Source organism: Salvelinus alpinus, chromosome 29 (assembly GCF_045679555.1).
Source record: "Salvelinus alpinus chromosome 29, SLU_Salpinus.1, whole genome shotgun sequence".
Classification (NCBI taxonomy): Eukaryota; Metazoa; Chordata; class Actinopteri; order Salmoniformes; family Salmonidae; genus Salvelinus; species Salvelinus alpinus.
The window spans coordinates 3,616,159-3,636,337 of NC_092114.1; the positions used below are offsets into that span (position 1 = coordinate 3,616,159).

Here is a 20,179-nt window from a genome sequence, read left to right on the forward strand (position 1 = left end):
GAGTGAAGGGTCAAATTAAAAGTGTCCCCCACAATTGTAAGAGCCATTAAATATGACTAAGACTCTGACAGGCTTTCATTCCAACTGGACATCCTCTCCGTTCCTCTGTCAAGGCCGTCTCTCTCTCCTAAGTGCACTTTCCCTCCTAACCCGACTAGCACTTTGGAATTGATTGAAACAAAATGTCACAATTATGCGATGTAACTCCGAGCCGTCCTTCCATGCACGGCCTTAAATATTCATCAATTAGTGGCCTCTTTTTTTCCCCCCCTAAATTATTTTTCATTCAGTTTGCAGAGATGTATGGTTCCCCTGCTGTTAACCAGTCTAAAGGCATTAGTTTCTGGGTTTGCAATTAAACCTTATGCATAATTCATGAGCCAGACCAAAACTCTGTCTGTCTGTCCTTAGACAGAGGCTCAGTCCTAAATAGCACTCTATTCCCTATGTAGTGCACTACTTTAGACCAGGTTCCATAGGGCCCTGGTGAAAAGCGGTGTACTTTATAGGGAATAGGATTCCATTTGGGCCGCAGACTGCTACAATGCGCTGAGCTCTCTCTACTCTGGAGGCAGAGATGGGAAATGAATTCAGTCTCTCTCTCTCTCTCAGGTTGGAACAGAACAGATGCCGTCGGCCTGAGAGGAAGAGAATAGAGGAGGTGGCCGTGAAGATGAGCTTTCTGTGAGATAGATCAACGTATGCTGAGGGTAGACAGAATAGCAGAGGATAAGAATACCACTGAGGAAATTAATGTGTAGAAATCTATGAAACCTTAGCTCATGTATAAAGTATTACAATATATTGAGGAACATGTTATAACTAAATGATTAATGCAATAGCCAAGATGTCTGTATTTATAATATGGCATTAACATGTATATAACTGAAAATACAAAACAATATACTATCCTCTGAATATAGAATAGAATACAAGTGGTTACTTTACTTATAGTGTTTTAAGTGTTTTCGTGTACATTTTCCATAGTGAACAACGGCAAACTCTCTATACTCTCTGTCCAACCTAGCTCTCTGTCCAACCTAGCTCTCTGTCCAACCTAGCTCTCTGTCCAGCCTAGCTCTCTGTCCAGCCTAGCTCTCTGTCCAGCCTAGCTCTCTGTCCAGCCTAGCTCTCTGTCCAACCTAGCTCTCTGTCCAACCTAGCTCTCTGTCCAACCTAGCTCTCTGTCCAACCTAGCTCTCTATCCAACCTAGCTCTCTATCCAGCCTAGCTCTCTATCCAGCCTAGCTCTCTGTCCAGCCTAGCTCTCTGTCCAACCTAGCTCTCTGTCCAACCTAGCTCTCTGTCCAACCTAGCTCTCTGTCCAACTTAGCTCTCTGTCCAACCTAGCTCTCTATCCAGCCTAGCTCTCTGTCCAGCCTAGCTCTCTGTCCAACCTAGCTCTCTGTCCAATCTAGCTCTCTGTCCAACCTAGCTCTCTGTCCAACCTAGCTCTCTGTCCAACCTAGCTCTCTGTCCAACCTAGCTCTCTGTCCAACCTAGCTCTCTGGCCAACCTAGCTTTCTGTCCAACCTAGCTCTCTGGCCAACCTAGCTCTCTGTCCAACCTAGCTCACTGTCCAACCTAGCTCTCTGTCCAGCCTAGCTCTCTGTCCAACCTAGCTCTCTGTCCAACCTAGCTCTCTGTCCAACCTAGCTCTCTGGCCAACCCAGCTCTCTGGCCAACCTAGCTTTCTGTCCAACCTAGCTCTCTGTCCAACCTAGCTCTCTGTCCAACCTAGCTCTCTGGCCAACCTAGCTCTCTGGCCAACCTAGCTCTCTGTCCAACCTAGCTCTCTGTCCAACCTAGCTCTCTGTCCAACCTAGCTCTCTATCCAGCCTAGCTCTCTATCCAGCCTAGCTCTCTGTCCAGCCTAGCTCTCTGTCCAACCTAGCTCTCTGTCCAATCTAGCTCTCTGTCCAACCTAGCTCTCTATCCAACCTAGCTCTCTGTCCAGCCTAGCTCTCTGTCCAACCTAGCTCTCTGTCCAACCTAGCTCTCTGGCCAACCTAGCTTTCTGTCCAACCTAGCTCTCTGGCCAACCTAGCTCTCTGTCCAACCTAGCTCACTGTCCAACCTAGCTCTCTGTCCAGCCTAGCTCTCTGTCCAACCTAGCTCTCTGTCCAACCTAGCTCTCTGTCCAACCTAGCTCTCTGGCCAACCCAGCTCTCTGGCCAACCTAGCTTTCTGTCCAACCTAGCTCTCTATCCAACCTAGCTCTCTGTCCAACCTAGCTCTCTGGCCAACCTAGCTCTCTGGCCAACCTAGCTCTCTGTCCAACCTAGCTCTCTGTCCAACCTAGCTCTCTGTCCAACCTAGCTCTCTGTCCAACCTAGCTCTCTGTCCAACCTAGCTCTCTATCCAACCTAGCTCTCTATCCAACCTAGCTCTCTGTCCAACCTAAGTCTCACAGTCCAACCTAGCTCTCTGTCCAGCCTAGCTCTCTGGCCAACCTAGCTTTCTGTCCAACCTAGCTCTCTGTTCAACCTAGCTCTCTATCCAACCTAGCTCTCTATCCAACCTAGCTCTCTGTCCAACCTAGCTCTCTATCCAACCTAGCTCTCTGTCCAACCTAGTTCTCTGTCCAACCTAGCTCTCTGTCCAACCTAGCTCTCTGTCCAACCTAGCTCTCTGTCCAACCTAGCTCTATGTCCAACCTAGCTCTCTATCCAACCTAGCTCTCTATCCAACCTAGCTCTCTGTCCAACCTAGCTCTCTGTCCAACCTAGCTCTCTATCCAACCTAGCTCTCTATCCAACCTAGCTCTCTGTCCAGCCTAGCTCTCTGTCCAACCTAGCTCTCTATCCAACCTAGCTCTCTGTCCAACCTAGTTCTCTGTCCAACCTAGCTCTCTGTTCAACCTAGCTCTCTATCCAACCTAGCTCTCTATCCAACCTAGCTCTCTGTCCAACCTAGCTCTCTATCCAGCCTAGCTCTCTGTTCAACCTAGTTCTCTGTCCAACCTAGCTCTCTATCCAACCTAGCTCTCTGTCCAACCTAGCTCTCTATCCAACCTAGCTCTCTGTCCAACCTAGTTCTCTGTCCAACCTAGCTCTCTGTCCAACCTAGCTCTCTGTCCAACCTAGCTCTCTGGCCAACCTAGCTCTCTGTCCAACCTAGCTCTCTGTCCAACCTAGCTCTCTGTCCAACCTAGCTCTCTGTCCAACCTAGCTCCCTGTCCAACCTAGCTCTATGTCCAACCTAGCTCTCTATCCAACCTAGCTCCCTGTCCAACCTAGCTCTCTGTCCAACCTAGCTCTCTGTCCAACCTAGCTCTCTGTCCAACCTAGCTCCCTGTCCAACCTAGCTCTATGTCCAACCTAGCTCTATGTCCAACCTAGCTCTCTGGCTAACTTAATTCTCTGGCCAACCTAGCTCTCTGTCCAACCTAGTTCTCTGTCCAACCTAGCTCTCTATCCAACCTAGCTCTCTGTTCAACCTAGTTCTCTGTCCAACCTAGCTCTCTATCCAACCTAGCTCTCTGTCCAACCTAGCTCTCTATCCAACCTAGCTCTCTGTCCAACCTAGTTCTCTGTCCAACCTAGCTCTCTGTCCAACCTAGCTCTCTGTCCAACCTAGCTCCCTGTCCAACCTAGCTCTATGTCCAACCTAGCTCTATGTCCAACCTAGCTCTCTGGCCAACTTAATTCTCTGTCCAACCTAGCTCTCTGTCCAACCTAGCTCTCTGTCCAACCTAGCTCCTTGTTTTGGCCTTATGGTATTGTGTCAGGAGTCTGGCCTCTTACTATGGTCCTCTGCTGCCATCTGGTGGACATGCATGTAATAAATATTGGATTGAAAGAACAGGAACTAATTACTTATAATTATATCAAATACGTGTTTTAATAGAAGTACCTCTTCATACAGATGCAACAGCATAGTATGAATGTCCGCTCTTATTGAAGCACTGGTAGGAACAGAGGAGAACACATACAGGGATGGTCTGAGAAATAAGGCCATGCTAATACAAAACATTATTGTCCTCCCTCATCTTAAACGTCACCAACCGCCACTGTCTGGTAGTTCTGTAATCTGGCCAGTTATGACAAACTGTATATTTGATTGGGCAGTCTGACCAGCTTGTTGTTGGTTAAATTAATCTCAACTATTTTCTTGAGAAAACCAATTTCTACAGGAAGTTCTTCCAATTGGTTGTCCAGTGGACTGGGGGTTTCCAGTCTATGAAAACAGAGAAAACCAAAAATGTGGTTATATTTCTATATTTAGCCTAATCTCGGTTGACCCAGAAGTAAAATCTTGAGTAATTTGGTCAGATGCTCAATATGTTTACAAGGGCAGCACATTTCTGATATTTTTTTATCCAGTAATTGATCTTTTGACCAATCACATCAGATCTTTTCAAATCAGATATTTTTCAGAGCTGATCTGATTGGTCAAAAACACAATTAGTTGCAAAAAAAAAATAGAATTAGACTGCCTGTCGAAATGGAGCAATTGGGCGCGTCCCTCTGGCGAAGCCTTGCTGACGCCTGGATAGGTATTTTACATATCAGCTGACCAGATCTCACAACACCTGGATAGGTATTTTACATATCAGCTGACCAGTGACCAGATCTCACAACGCCTGGATAGGTATTTTACATATCAGCTGCCCAGATCTCACAACACCTGGATAGGTATTTTACATATCAGCTGACCAGTGACCAGATCTCACAACACCTGGATAGGTATTTTACATATCAGCTGACCAGATCTCACAACACCTGGATAGGTATTTTACATATCAGCTGACCAGTGACCAGATCTCACAACACCTGGATAGGTATTTTACATATCAGCTGACCAGATCTCACAACGCCTGGATAGGTATTTTACATATCAGCTGACCAGATCTCACAACACCTCTAGTGGAAGGACTGTGATGTGACCTTTTGAACTCTAGCGGAAGGACTGTGAAGTGACCTTTTGACCTCTAGTGGAAGGACTGTGATGTGACCTTTTGACCTCTAGTGGAAGGACTGTGATGTGACCTTTTGATCTCTAGTGGAAGGACTGTGAAGTGATTGTGGTTCAGATTGAGGAGAGTGAGGTTATGAAGTCCTTTATGATATGTGCGCGATGATGATGAGGGATTATCATGGAATGGCAGTGATGGTACAGCACCTATTCAGGTCACATAGACAGCAGGACAGTTTACATAACACCTCTGGTGGCAATCTTAAATGTCAAGAAGTGTAGGTACCTCAGAACAGAGGCGTTCTCCTCCAGAACATTATTTTACAAATTAACTTGTCAACTTTTCAATATGCAAATAGAGAACAAAAAGCTAAATAAATACATTATTGCTAGCAGGCTAGTCATATAACCAGACACAGCTGTACTATAGCTAGCAGGCTAGTCATATAACCAGACACAACTGTACTATAGCTATCAGGCTAGTCATATAACCAGACACAGCTGTACTATAGCTAGCAGGCTAGTCATATAACCAGACACAGCTGTACTATAGCTAGCAGGCTAGTCATATAACCAGACACAACTGTACTATAGCTAGCAGGCTAGTCATATAACCGGACACAGCTGTACTATAGCTAGCAGGCTAGTCATATAACCAGACACAGCTGTACTATAGCTAGCAGGCTAGTCATATAACCAGACACAGCTGTACTATAGCTAGCAGGCTAGTCATAGTATAACCGGACACAGCTGTACTATAGCTAGCAAGCTAGTCATATAACCAGACACAGCTGTACTATAGCTAGCAGGCTAGTCATATAACCAGACACAGCTGTACTATAGCTAGCAGGCTAGTCATATAACCGGACACAGCTGTACTATAGCTAGCAGGCTAGTCATATAACCAGACACAGCTGTACTATAGCTAGCAAGCAAACCAGGTGTTTGCATAAAAGGCTGGCTGGCTAGCTAGCTAACGTAAAATTGTATTGGTCGCATTTAGCAGATGTCATTGCGGGTGTAGCGAAATGCTTGTGTTCCTAGCTCCAACAGTGCAGTAATATCTAACAATACACACAAATCTAAAATAATTAAAGAATGGAATTAAGAAATATAAGGCTGAGCAATGTCAGAGTCCAGAGTATGAACATATGGTCCCGCTTTAAATGACGTGCAGCTTATAAAGGCTTCATAAAGCCTTCATAAGTTCTTCACAAATATTACATACATGTGCCACTAATCCTCTATAACTGCATGTCATGTTCTATAAAGGGTTTATAAATGTGACATAACTGTGTGCCATAATCACCAATGTCAAATGTGACATAACCCACTATGTTAAATATAATATAAACCTGTGCTTAGGGTGGCATAAGCACCGCTTAATAAAGGCTTAATAAAGCATATTAAATCGAGGCATCACAAAGTATTTATAACCTTGGCATGCTTCTTGTTAGAGCATTGGAATGCCAGGATAGTGGGTTCGATTCCCAGGACCACCTATACATATATACACTGCTCAAAAAAATAAAGGGAACACTTAAACAACACAATGTAACTCCAAGTCAATCACACTTCTGTGAAATCAAACTGTCCACTTAGGAAGCAACACTGATTGACAATACATTTCACATGCTGTTGTGCAAATGGAATAGACAAAAGGTGGAAATTATAGGCAATTAGCAAGACACCCCCAATAAAGGAGTGGTTCTGCAGGTGGTGACCACAGACCACTTCTCAGTTCCTATGCTTCCTGGCTGATGTTTTGGTCACTTTTGAATGCTGGCGGTGCTTTCACTCTAGTGGTAGCATGAGACGGAGTCTACAACCCACACAAGTGGCTCAGGTAGTGCATTTCATCCAGGATGGCACATCAATGCGAGCTGTGGCAAGAAGGTTTGCTGTGTCTGTCAGCGTAGTGTCCAGAGCATGGAGGCGCTACCAGGAGACATGCCAGTACATCAGGAGACGTGGAGGAGGCCGTAGGAGGGCAACAACCCAGCAGCAGGACCGCTACCTCCGCCTTTGAGCAGGAGGAGCACTGCCAGAGCCCTGCAAAATGACCTCCAGCAGGCCACAAATGTGCATGTGTCTGCTCAAACGGTCAGAAACAGACTCCATGAGGGTGGTATGAGGGCCCGACGTCCACAGGTGGGGGTTGTGCTTACAGCCCAACACCATGCAGGACGTTTGGCATTTGCCAGAGAACACCAAGATTGGCAAATTCGCCACTGGCGCCCTGTGCTCTTCACAGATGAAAGCAGGTTCACACTGAGCACATGAGCACATGTGACAGACGTGACAGAGTCTGGAGACGCCGTGGAGAACGTTCTGCTGGCTGCAACATCCTCCAGCGTGACCGGTTTGGCGGTGGGTCAGTCATGGTGTGGGGTGGCATTTCTTTGTGGGGCCGCACAGCCCTCCATGTGCTCGCCAGAGGTAGCCTGACTGCCATTAGGTACCGAGATGAGATCCTCAGACCCCTTGTGAGACCATATGCTGACACATGCACATTTGTGGCCTGCTGGAGGTCATTTTGCAGGGCTCTGGCAGTGCTCCTCCTTGCACAAAGGCGGAGGTAGCGGTCCTGCTGCTGGGTTGTTGCCCTCCTACGGCCTCCTCCACGTCTCCTGATGTACTGGCCTGTCTCCTCAAATCAAATCAAATCAAATTTTATTAGTCACATACACATGGTTAGCAGATGTTAATGCGAGTGTAGCGAAATGCTTGTGCTTCTAGTTCCGACAATGCAGTAATAACCAACAAGTAATCTAACCTAACAATTCCACAACTACTACCTTATACACACACAAGTGTAAAGGGATAAAGAATATGTACATAAAGATATATGAATGAGTGGTGGTACAGAACGGCATAGGCAAGATGCAGTAGATGGTATAGAGTACGGTATATACATATGAGATGAGTACTGTAGGGTATGTAAACATAAAGTGGCATAGTTTAAAGTGGCTAGTGGTACATGTATTACATAAAGATGGCAAGATGCAGTAGATGATATAGAGTACAGTATATACATATGAGATGGGTAATGTAGGGTATGTAAACATTATATTAAGTGGCATTGTTTAAAGTGGCTAGTGGTACATTTTTACATAATTTCCATCAATTCCCATTTTTAAAGTGGCTGGAGTTGAGTCAGTATGTTGGCAGCGGCCGCTAAATTTTAGTGGTGGCTGTTTAACAGTCTGATGGCCTTGAGATAGAAGCTGTTTTTCAGTCTCTCGGTCCCTGCTTTGATGCACCTGTACTGACCTCGCCTTCTGGATGATAGCGGGGTGAACAGGCAGTGGCTTGGGTGGTTGTTGTCCTTGATGATCTTTATGGCCTTCCTGTGACATCGGGTGGTGTAGGTGTCCTGGAGGGCAGGTAGTTTGCCCCCGGTGATGCGTTCTGCAGACCTCACTACCCTCTGGAGAGCCTTACGGTTGTGGGCGGAGCAGTTGCCGTACCAGGCGGTGATACAGCCCGACAGGATGCTCTCGATTGTGCATCTGTAGAAGTTTGTGAGTGCTTTTGGTGACAAGCCGAATTTCTTCAGCCTCCTGAGGTTGAAGAGGCGCTGCTGCGCCTTCTTCACAACGCTGTCTGTGTGGGTGGACCAATTCAGTTTGTCCGTGATGTGTACACCGAGGAACTTAAAACTTTCCACCTTCTCCACTACTGACCCGTCGATGTGGATAGGGGGGAGCTCCCTCTGCTGTTTCCTGAAGTCCACAATCATCTCCTTTGTTTTGTTGACGTTGAGTGTGAGGTTATTTTCCTGACACCACACTCCGAGGGCCCTCACCTCCTCCCTGTAGGCCGTCTCGTCGTTGTTGGTAATCAAGCCTACCACTGTAGTGTCGTCCGCAAACTTGATGATTGAGTTGGAGGCGTGCATGGCCACGCAGTCGTGGGTGAACAGGGAGTACAGGAGAGGGCTCAGAACGCACCCTTGTGGGGCCCCAGTGTTGAGGATCAGCGGGGTGGAGATGTTGTTACCTACCCTCACCACCTGGGGGCGGCCCGTCAGTAAGTCCAGGACCCAGTTGCACAGGGCGGGGTCGAGACCCAGGGTCTCGAGCTTGATGACGAGTTTGGAGGGTACTATGGTGTTAAATGCTGAGCTGTAATCGATGAACAGCATTCTCACATGGGTATTCCTCTTGTCCAGATGGGTTAGGGCAGTGTGCAGTGTGGTTGCGATTGCGTCGTCTGTGGACCTATTGGGTCGGTAAGCAAATTGGAGTGGGTCTAGGGTGTCCGGTAGGGTGGAGGTGATATGGTCCTTGACTAGTCTCTCAAAGCACTTCATGATGACGGAAGTGAGTGCTACGGGGCGGTAGTCGTTTAGCTCAGTTACCTTAGCTTTCTTGGGAACAGGAACAATGGTGGCCCTCTTGAAGCATGTGGGAACAGCAGACTGGGATAAGGATTGATTGAATATGTCCGTAAACACACCAGCCAGCTGGTCTGCGCATGCTCTGAGGACGCCTGGTAGCGCCTCCATGCTCTGGACACTACGCTGACAGACACAGCAAACCTTCTTGCCACAGCTCGCATTGATTTGCCATCCTGGATGAGCTGCACTACCTGAGCCACTTGTGTGGGTTGTAGACTCCGTCTCATGCTACCACTAGAGTGAAAGCACCGCCAGCATTCAAAAGTGACCAAAACATCAGCCAGGAAGCATAGGAACTGAGAAGTGGTCTGTGGTCACCACCTGCAGAACCACTCCTTTATTGGGGGTGTCTTGCTAATTGCCTATAATTTCCACCTTTTGTCTATTCCATTTGCACAACAGCATGTGACATTTATTGTCAATCAGTGTTGCTTCCTAAGTGGACAGTTTGATTTCACAGAAGTGTGATTGAGTTGGAGTTACATTGTGTTGTTTAAGTGTTCCCTTTATTTTTTTGAGCAGTGTATATAAAAATGAATGCACACATGACTAAGTAGCTTTGGATAGAAGCATCTGCTAAATGGTATATATTATAATACTCTAAAATACTTCTTTCCCTCCTGGGGGCACAGTCTATGACTGTCCTTCAGTGGCCCAGCCAGAGCCCGGACTTGAACCCGATCCAATATTTTCCAAAGGCACTGTACATATAAGACGAGTAAAGCAGTATGTAAACATTATTCAAGTGACCAGTGATTCCATGTCTATGTATATGGGGCAGCAGCCTCTAAGATGCAGGGTTGACTAACCGGGTGGTAGCCAGCTAGTGATGGCTATTTAACAGTTTAATGGCCTTGAGATAGAAGCTGTTTTCAGTCTCTCGGTCCCAGCTTTGATGCACCTGTACTGACCTCGCCTTCTGGATGATAGTGGGGTGAACAGGCCGTGGCTCGGGTGGTTGTTGTCCTTGATGATCTTTATGGCCTTCCTGTGACATCGGGTGGTGTAGGTGTCCTGGAGGGCAGGTAGTTTTCCCCCGGTGACGCGTTGGGCAGACCTCACTACCCTCTGGAAAGCCCTGTGGTTGTGGACGGTGCAGTTGCCGTACCAGGCGGTGATATAGCTCGACAGGATGCTCTCAATGGTGCATCCGTAAAAGTTTGTGAGTGTTTTAGGTGACAAGCTGAATTTCTTCAGCCTCCTGAGGTTGAAGAGGCGCTGTTGCTCCTTCTTCACAACACTGTCTGTGTGGGTGGACCATTTCACATCGTCAGTGATGTGTTCCCCCGAGGAACTTGAAACGTTTCACCTTCTCCACTGCGGTCCCGTCGATGTGAATGGGTGCAGGCTCCCTCTGCTGTCTCCTGAAGTCCACGATCAGCTCCTTCATTTGTCGACGTTAAGGGAGCGGTTACTCACGTGTTGTAAGGACGGCCGTTCCACAGGCAGTGATTATAGTTCAGCTGAAGGGTACAAAACATTAAGAACACCTTCCTAATATTGATGTGCATCCACCCCTCAAGCTAGAATCACCAAACCAACTTTCACATGTTCAGCCTATCCTAACTTCCAATTCTTAAAAACGTGTATCAACTAAAACTTTACATTTGCATAAATTCGCATCAAATAATTCACCAACAGTAACTCTTGAACTGTTCCAAGCTAGAGACACTAAACCAACTTTCACATATTCAGGCTACCCTAACTTTTATCAACTATAACTACATACACTGAGTGTACAAAACATTAGGAACACCTTCCTAATATTGAGTTGCAACCTTTTTTGCCCTCAGAACAGCCTCAATTCATCGGGGCATGGGACTCTACAAGGTGTCGAAAGCGTTCCACAGGGATGCTGGCCCATGTGGACTCCAATGCTTACCCACAGTTGTGTCAAGTTGGCTGGATGTTCTTTGGGTGGTGGACAATTCTTGATACACACGGGAAACTGTAGAGCGTGAAAAACCCAGCAGCGTTGCAGTTCTTGACACAAAATGGTGCACCTGCCACCTACTACCGTACCCTGTTCAAAGGCACTTAAATATTTTGTCTTGCCCATTCACCCTCTGAATGGCACAGACACAATCCATGTCTCAAGGCTTAAAATCCTTCTTTAACCCGTCTCCTGCCCTTCATCTACACTGATTGAAGTGGATTTAACAAGTGACATCAATAAGGGATCATAGCTTTCACCTGGTCATGGAAAGAGCAGGTGTTCATAATGTTTTGTACAGTCAGTCAGTGTACTGTGTTAATCTTGGAACAGATTTAGGAATGTTGAACATTTTCTTCGAGCTCATACTGAATGACTTTGAGTTAGCTTTCAAAACTCTGATAACCAGATTGTTAGCCATGATTTGGTACACAGGACACAAAAAGCTCTGATAATCATGGCTAACAATCTGGTTTGGTACACAGGACACAAAAAGCTCTGATAACCAGATTGTTAGCCATGATTTGGTTAACAGGACACAAAAAACTCCCACAAGAGAGGCAGGTTCCTATAGAAACAAGACGCTTTATGACTTAACAAAATCCCATTTACAACACTCCTGGAAATCTGTTTTTATTATAAGAGATTATTTTTCTATTTCCTTCTGGTTTTGTCTGCACTTCAGAACCATTCTAGCTACTATAAGAGCTTTCCCCTGAATGTGTCCCGATCAATGGAAAATAAAATGCCTAAATTGGCACATTGGACATTCAACATGACAATGTTTTTTTTTGTTGTATTTATGTCTTTCCAGTGGAAATGAAACAAAATTGAAAACCGTTTTGATAATTGTATTGTCCATCAGCATACACACATACAAGACAATCAGCCTTCGATATTGCAGTCATAGGAAATAACAGCACATCACTACTAAAAGCAATATTTAATAGATAACATTTCCATGGTGATTTCAGGAGTATTCACAAGCACTGATGAAGGGTGTATAAAGTTACTTCCAATTCTTCCTCAGCTCACTGTGATGGCAAACTAATCTCTCAGTCGCCACATCGTTAGGTGGAATTATTTTCAGTCTCCTCTGCCTCTCTCTCTCTCTCCTCTCCCATCAAATTCCATGGATGGCAAACCCTTTATTTAGACAGTAAACCGTAAATCTGATAACACCATATAAACCGAACAAAAATATAAAAAAACGCAACATGCAACAATGTCCTTGATTTTACGGCGTTACAGTTCATATGAGGAAATCAGTCAATTTAAATAAATTCATTAGGCCCTGATCTATGGATTTCACATGACTGGGAATACAGATATGCATCTGTTGGTCACAGATAACTTAAAAGCAAAAATGGGCCTCAGGATCTCGTTACGGTATCTCTGTGCATTGAAATTGCTATCGATAAAATGAAATTGTGTTCGTTGCCCGTAGCTTATGCCGGCCCCGTACCATAACGCCACCACCGTGGGGCACTCTGTTCACAACGTGGACATCAGCAAACTGCTCGACCACAAAACGCCATACACGTGGTCTGACGGTTGCGAGGCCGGTTGGACGTACTTCCAAATTCTCTAAAACGACATTGGAGGTGGCTTATGGTAGAGAAATTAACATTCACTTCTCTGGCAACGGCTCTGGTGGACATTCCTGCAGTCAGCATGCCAATTGTACGCGCCCTCAAAACTTGAGACATCGGTGGCATTGTGTTGTGTGACAAAATTGCATGTTTTAGAGTGGCATTTTATTGTCCCCCAGCACAAGGTGCACCTGTGTAATGATCATGCTGTTTAAGCAGCTTTTTTGATATGCCACATTTGTCAGATGGATGGATAATCTTGGGAAAGGAGAAATGCTCACTAACAGGGATGTAAACAAATTTGTGCACAAAATTTGAGAGAAATAAGCTTTTTGTGCGTATGGAACATTTCAGGGATCTTTTATTTCAGCTCATGAAACCAACACTTTCCATGTTGTGTTTATATTTTTGTTCAGTGTTGACTTTGTCATTCTTTATAATGGAACTCAATGAGAGTCTCAGGTCTCCTCTTGAGTGGCAGGGTCTCTCATACGTTCCACTGAGTTGTAGTGTTCTCCCAGTCCGTACGCATGACGCATGTAACTGAAACACAATGGCAACAGGCTCACTCCATCATTTGGATCATTTGTTTTTCTGCCAAATGGCAGCCACGTCACTTGGGTTGCTATACGGCTGATCGTGAATGGGGCTGAAGAAATGTAACCACTCAAATTACGTGATAAACTGATCTAGGGATGTAAAGGGAGGTATGGAGGTTAACTGACATGGTGCTAACAGAACAGAATGGAGGTTAACTGACATGGTGCTAACAGAACAGAATGGAGGTTAACTGACATGGTGCTAACAGAATGGAGGTTAACTGACATGGTGCTAACAGAACAGAATGGAGGTTAACTGACATGGTGCTAACAGAACAGAATGGAGGTTAACTGACATGGTGCTAACAGAATGGAGGTTACCTGACATGGTGCTAACAGAACAGAATGGAGATTAACTGACATGGTGCTAACAGAATGGAGGTTAACTGACATGGTGCTAACAGAATGGAGGTTAACTGACATGGTGCTAACAGAACAGAATGGAGGTTAACTGACATGGTGCTAACAGAATGGAGGTTAACTGACATGGTGCTAACAGAATGGAGGTTAACTGACATGGTGCTAACAGAATGGAGGTTAACTGACATGGTGCTAACAGAACAGAATGGAGGTTAACTGACATGGTGCTAACAGAACAGAATGGAGGTTAACTGACATGGTGCTAACAGAATGGAGGTTAACTGACATGGTACTAACAGAATGGAGGTTAACTGACATGGTGCTAACAGAACAGAATGGAGGTTAACTAACATGGTGCTAACAGAACAGAATGGAGGTTAACTGACATGGTGCTAACAGAATGGAGGTTAACTGACATGGTGCTAACAGAATGGAGGTTAACTGACATGGTGCTAACAGAATGGAGGTTAACTGACATGGTGCTAACAGAATGGAGGTTAACTGACATGGTGCTAACAGAAAGGAGGTTAACTGACATGGTGCTAACAGAAAGGAGGTTAACTGACATGGTGCTAACAGAATGGAGGTTAACTGACATGGTGCTAACAGAATGGAGATTAACTGACATGGTGCTAACAGAATGGAGATTAACTGACATGGTGCTAACAGAACAGAATGGAGGTTAACTGACATGGTGCTAACAGAATGGAGGTTAACTGACATGGTGCTAACAGAACAGAATGGAGGTTAACTGACATGGTGCTAACAGAATGGAGGTTAACTGACATGGTGCTAACAGAATGGAGGTTAACTGACATGGTGCTAACAGAACAGAATGGAGGTTAACTGACATGGTGCTAACAGAATGGAGGTTACCTGACATGGTGCTAACAGAACAGAATGGAGATTAACTGACATGGTGCTAACAGAATGGAGGTTAACTGACATGGTGCTAACAGAATGGAGGTTAACTGACATGGTGCTAACAGAACAGAATGGAGGTTAACTGACATGGTGCTAACAGAATGGAGGTTAACTGACATGGTGCTAACAGAATGGAGGTTAACTGACATGGTGCTAACAGAATGGAGGTTAACTGACATGGTGCTAACAGAACAGAATGGAGGTTAACTGACATGGTGCTAACAGAACAGAATGGAGGTTAACTGACATGGTGCTAACAGAATGGAGGTTAACTGACATGGTACTAACAGAATGGAGGTTAACTGACATGGTGCTAACAGAACAGAATGGAGGTTAACTGACATGGTGCTAACAGAATGGAGGTTAACTGACATGGTGCTAACAGAATGGAGGTTAACTGACATGGTGCTAACAGAATGGAGGTTAACTGACATGGTGCTAACAGAACAGAATGGAGGTTAACTGACATGGTGCTAACAGAATGGAGGTTAACTGACATGGTGCTAACAGAACAGAATGGAGGTTAACTGACATGGTGCTAACAGAATGGAGGTTAACTGACATGGTGCTAACAGAACAGAATGGAGGTTAACTGACATGGTGCTAACAGAAAGGAGGTTAACTGACATGGTGCTAACAGAACAGAATGGAGGTTAACTGACATGGTGCTAACAGAATGGAGATTAACTGACATGGTGCTAACAGAACAGAATGGAGGTTAACTGACATGGTGCTAACAGAATGGAGGTTAACTGACATGGTGCTAACAGAACAGAATGGAGGTTAACTGACATGGTGCTAACAGAATGGAGGTTAACTGACATGGTGCTAACAGAACAGAAAGGAGGTTAACTGACATGGTGCTAACAGAATGGAGGTTAACTGACATGGTGCTAACAGAACAGAATGGAGGTTAACTGACATGGTGCTAACAGAATGGAGGTTAACTGACATGGTGCTAACAGAACAGAATGGAGGTTAACTGACATGGTGCTAACAGAATGGAGGTTAACTGACATGGTGCTAACAGAATGGAGGTTAACTGACATGGTGCTAACAGAATGGAGGTTAACTGACATGGTACTAACAGAATGGAGGTTAACTGACATGGTGCTAACAGAATGGAGGTTAACTGACATGGTGCTAACAGAACAGAATGGAGGTTAACTGACATGGTGCTAACAGAACAGAATGGAGGTTAACTGACATGGTGCTAACAGAACAGAATGGAGGTTAACTGACATGGTGCTAACAGAATGGAGGTTAACTGACATGGTGCTAACAGAATGGAGGTTAACTGACATGGTGCTAACAGAATGGAGGTTAACTAACATGGTGCTAACAGAATGGAGGTTAACTAACATGGTGCTAACAGAATGGAGGTTAACTGACATGGTGCTAACAGAATGGAGGTTAACTGACATGGTGCTAACAGAACAGAATGGAGGTTAACTGACATGGTGCTAACAGAACAGAATGGAGGTTAACTGACATGGTGCTAACAGAACAGAATGGAGGTTAACTGACATGGTGCTAACAGAATGGAGGTTAACTGACATGGTGCTAACAGAACAGAATGGAGGTTAACTGACATGGTGCTAACAGAATGGAGGTTAACTGACATGGTGCTAACAGTATGGAGGTTAACTGACATGGTGCTAACAGAACAGAATGGAGGTTAACTGACATGGTGCTAACAGAACAGAATGGAGATTAACTGACATGGTGCTAACAGAATGGAGGTTAACTGACATGGTGCTAACAGAATGGAGGTTAACTGACATGGTGCTAACAGAACAGAATGGAGGTTAACTGACATGGTGCTAACAGAATGGAGGTTAACTGACATGGTGCTAACAGAATGGAGGTTAACTGACATGGTGCTAACAGAATGGAGGTTAACTGACATGGTGCTAACAGAACAGAATGGAGGTTAACTGACATGGTGCTAACAGAACAGAATGGAGGTTAACTGACATGGTGCTAACAGAATGGAGGTTAACTGACATGGTACTAACAGAATGGAGGTTAACTGACATGGTGCTAACAGAACAGAATGGAGGTTAACTAACATGGTGCTAACAGAACAGAATGGAGGTTAACTGACATGGTGCTAACAGAATGGAGGTTAACTGACATGGTGCTAACAGAATGGAGGTTAACTGACATGGTGCTAACAGAATGGAGGTTAACTGACATGGTGCTAACAGAACAGAATGGAGGTTAACTGACATGGTGCTAACAGAATGGAGGTTAACTGACATGGTGCTAACAGAACAGAATGGAGGTTAACTGACATGGTGCTAACAGAATGGAGGTTAACTGACATGGTGCTAACAGAACAGAATGGAGGTTAACTGACATGGTGCTAACAGAAAGGAGGTTAACTGACATGGTGCTAACAGAACAGAATGGAGGTTAACTGACATGGTGCTAACAGAATGGAGATTAACTGACATGGTGCTAACAGAACAGAATGGAGGTTAACTGACATGGTGCTAACAGAATGGAGGTTAACTGACATGGTGCTAACAGAACAGAATGGAGGTTAACTGACATGGTGCTAACAGAATGGAGGTTAACTGACATGGTGCTAACAGAACAGAAAGGAGGTTAACTGACATGGTGCTAACAGAATGGAGGTTAACTGACATGGTGCTAACAGAACAGAATGGAGGTTAACTGACATGGTGCTAACAGAATGGAGGTTAACTGACATGGTGCTAACAGAACAGAATGGAGGTTAACTGACATGGTGCTAACAGAATGGAGGTTAACTGACATGGTGCTAACAGAATGGAGGTTAACTGACATGGTGCTAACAGAATGGAGGTTAACTGACATGGTACTAACAGAATGGAGGTTAACTGACATGGTGCTAACAGAATGGAGGTTAACTGACATGGTGCTAACAGAACAGAATGGAGGTTAACTGACATGGTGCTAACAGAACAGAATGGAGGTTAACTGACATGGTGCTAACAGAACAGAATGGAGGTTAACTGACATGGTGCTAACAGAATGGAGGTTAACTGACATGGTGCTAACAGAATGGAGGTTAACTAACATGGTGCTAACAGAATGGAGGTTAACTAACATGGTGCTAACAGAATGGAGGTTAACTGACATGGTGCTAACAGAATGGAGGTTAACTGACATGGTGCTAACAGAACAGAATGGAGGTTAACTGACATGGTGCTAACAGAACAGAATGGAGGTTAACTGACATGGTGCTAACAGAACAGAATGGAGGTTAACTGACATGGTGCTAACAGAATGGAGGTTAACTGACATGGTGCTAACAGAACAGAATGGAGGTTAACTGACATGGTGCTAACAGAATGGAGGTTAACTGACATGGTGCTAACAGTATGGAGGTTAACTGACATGGTGCTAACAGAACAGAATGGAGGTTAACTGACATGGTGCTAACAGAACAGAATGGAGATTAACTGACATGGTGCTAACAGTATGGAGGTTAATTAACTGACATGGTGCTAACAGTATGGAGGTTAACTGACATGGTACTAACAGAATGGAGGTTAACTGACATGGTGCTAACATAATGGAGGTTAACTAACATGGTTCTAACAGAATGGAGGTTAACTAACATGGTGCTAACAGAATGGAGGTTAACTGACATGGTGCTAACAGAATGGAGGTTAACTGACATGGTGCTAACAGAACAGAATGGAGGTTAACTGACATGGTGCTAACAGAACAGAATGGAGGTTAACTGACATGGTGCTAACAGAACAGAATGGAGGTTAACTGACATGGTGCTAACAGAATGGAGGTTAACTGACATGGTGCTAACAGAACAGAATGGAGGTTAACTGACATGGTGCTAACATAATGGAGGTTAACTGACATGGTGCTAACAGTATGGAGGTTAACTGACATGGTGCTAACAGAACAGAATGGAGGTTAACTGACATGGTGCTAACAGAACAGAATGGAGGTTAACTGACATGGTGCTAACAGTATGGAGGTTAACTGACATGGTGCTAACAGTATGGAGGTTAACTGACATGGTACTAACAGAATGGAGGTTAACTGACATGGTGCTAACAGAATGGAGGTTAACTGACATGGTGCTAACAGAACAGAATGGAGGTTAACTGACATGGTGCTAACAGAACAGAATGGAGGTTAACTGACATGGTGCTAACAGAATGGAGGTTAACTGACATGGTGCTAACAGAATGGAGGTTAACTGACATGGTGCTAACAGAATGGAGGTTAACTGACATGGTACTAACAGAATGGAGGTTAACTGACATGGTGCTAACAGAACAGAATGGAGGTTAACTGACATGGTGCTAACAGAACAGAATGGAGGTTAACTGACATGGTGCTAACAGAACAGAATGGAGGTTAACTGACATGGTGCTAACAGAACAGAATGGAGGTTAACTGACATGGTGCTAACAGAATGGAGGTTAACTGACATGGTACTAACAGAATGGAGGTTAACTGACATGGTGCTAACAGAACAGAATGGAGGTTAACTAACATGGTGCTAACAGAACAGAATGGAGGTTAACTGACATGGTGCTAACAGAATGGAGGTTAACTGACATGGTGCTAACAGAATGGAGGTTAACTGACATGGTGCTAACAGAATGGAGGTTAACTGACATGGTGCTAACAGAACAGAATGGAGGTTAACTGACATGGTGCTAACAGAATGGAGGTTAACTGACATGGTGCTAACAGAACAGAATGGAGGTTAACTGACATGGTGCTAACAGAATGGAGGTTAACTGACATGGTGCTAACAGAACAGAATGGAGGTTAACTGACATGGTGCTAACAGAAAGGAGGTTAACTGACATGGTGCTAACAGAACAGAATGGAGGTTAACTGACATGGTGCTAACAGAATGGAGATTAACTGACATGGTGCTAACAGAACAGAATGGAGGTTAACTGACATGGTGCTAACAGAATGGAGGTTAACTGACATGGTGCTAACAGAACAGAATGGAGGTTAACTGACATGGTGCTAACAGAATGGAGGTTAACTGACATGGTGCTAACAGAACAGAAAGGAGGTTAACTGACATGGTGCTAACAGAATGGAGGTTAACTGACATGGTGCTAACAGAACAGAATGGAGGTTAACTGACATGGTGCTAACAGAATGGAGGTTAACTGACATGGTGCTAACAGAACAGAATGGAGGTTAACTGACATGGTGCTAACAGAATGGAGGTTAACTGACATGGTACTAACAGAATGGAGGTTAACTGACATGGTGCTAACAGAATGGAGGTTAACTGACATGGTGCTAACAGAACAGAATGGAGGTTAACTGACATGGTGCTAACAGAACAGAATGGAGGTTAACTGACATGGTGCTAACAGAACAGAATGGAGGTTAACTGACATGGTGCTAACAGAATGGAGGTTAACTGACATGGTGCTAACAGAATGGAGGTTAACTGACA

The 20,179-nt window shown here is 44.7% G+C and overlaps 1 protein-coding gene across 1 annotated transcript in view; it reads right to left on the reverse strand.

The window, feature by feature from the left end:
• Window positions 1-12,087: 12,087 nt before the first annotated feature.
• otud6b (OTU deubiquitinase 6B) overlaps window positions 12,088-20,179 on the reverse strand; it is a 34,150-nt gene continuing 26,058 nt past the window's right edge. The window contains exon 8 of the mRNA XM_071375236.1: window positions 12,088-13,387. Within this exon, the coding sequence (XP_071231337.1) occupies window positions 13,303-13,387 (85 nt within the window). The 3' untranslated portion in view covers window positions 12,088-13,302. The remainder of the gene's footprint in view (window positions 13,388-20,179) is intronic.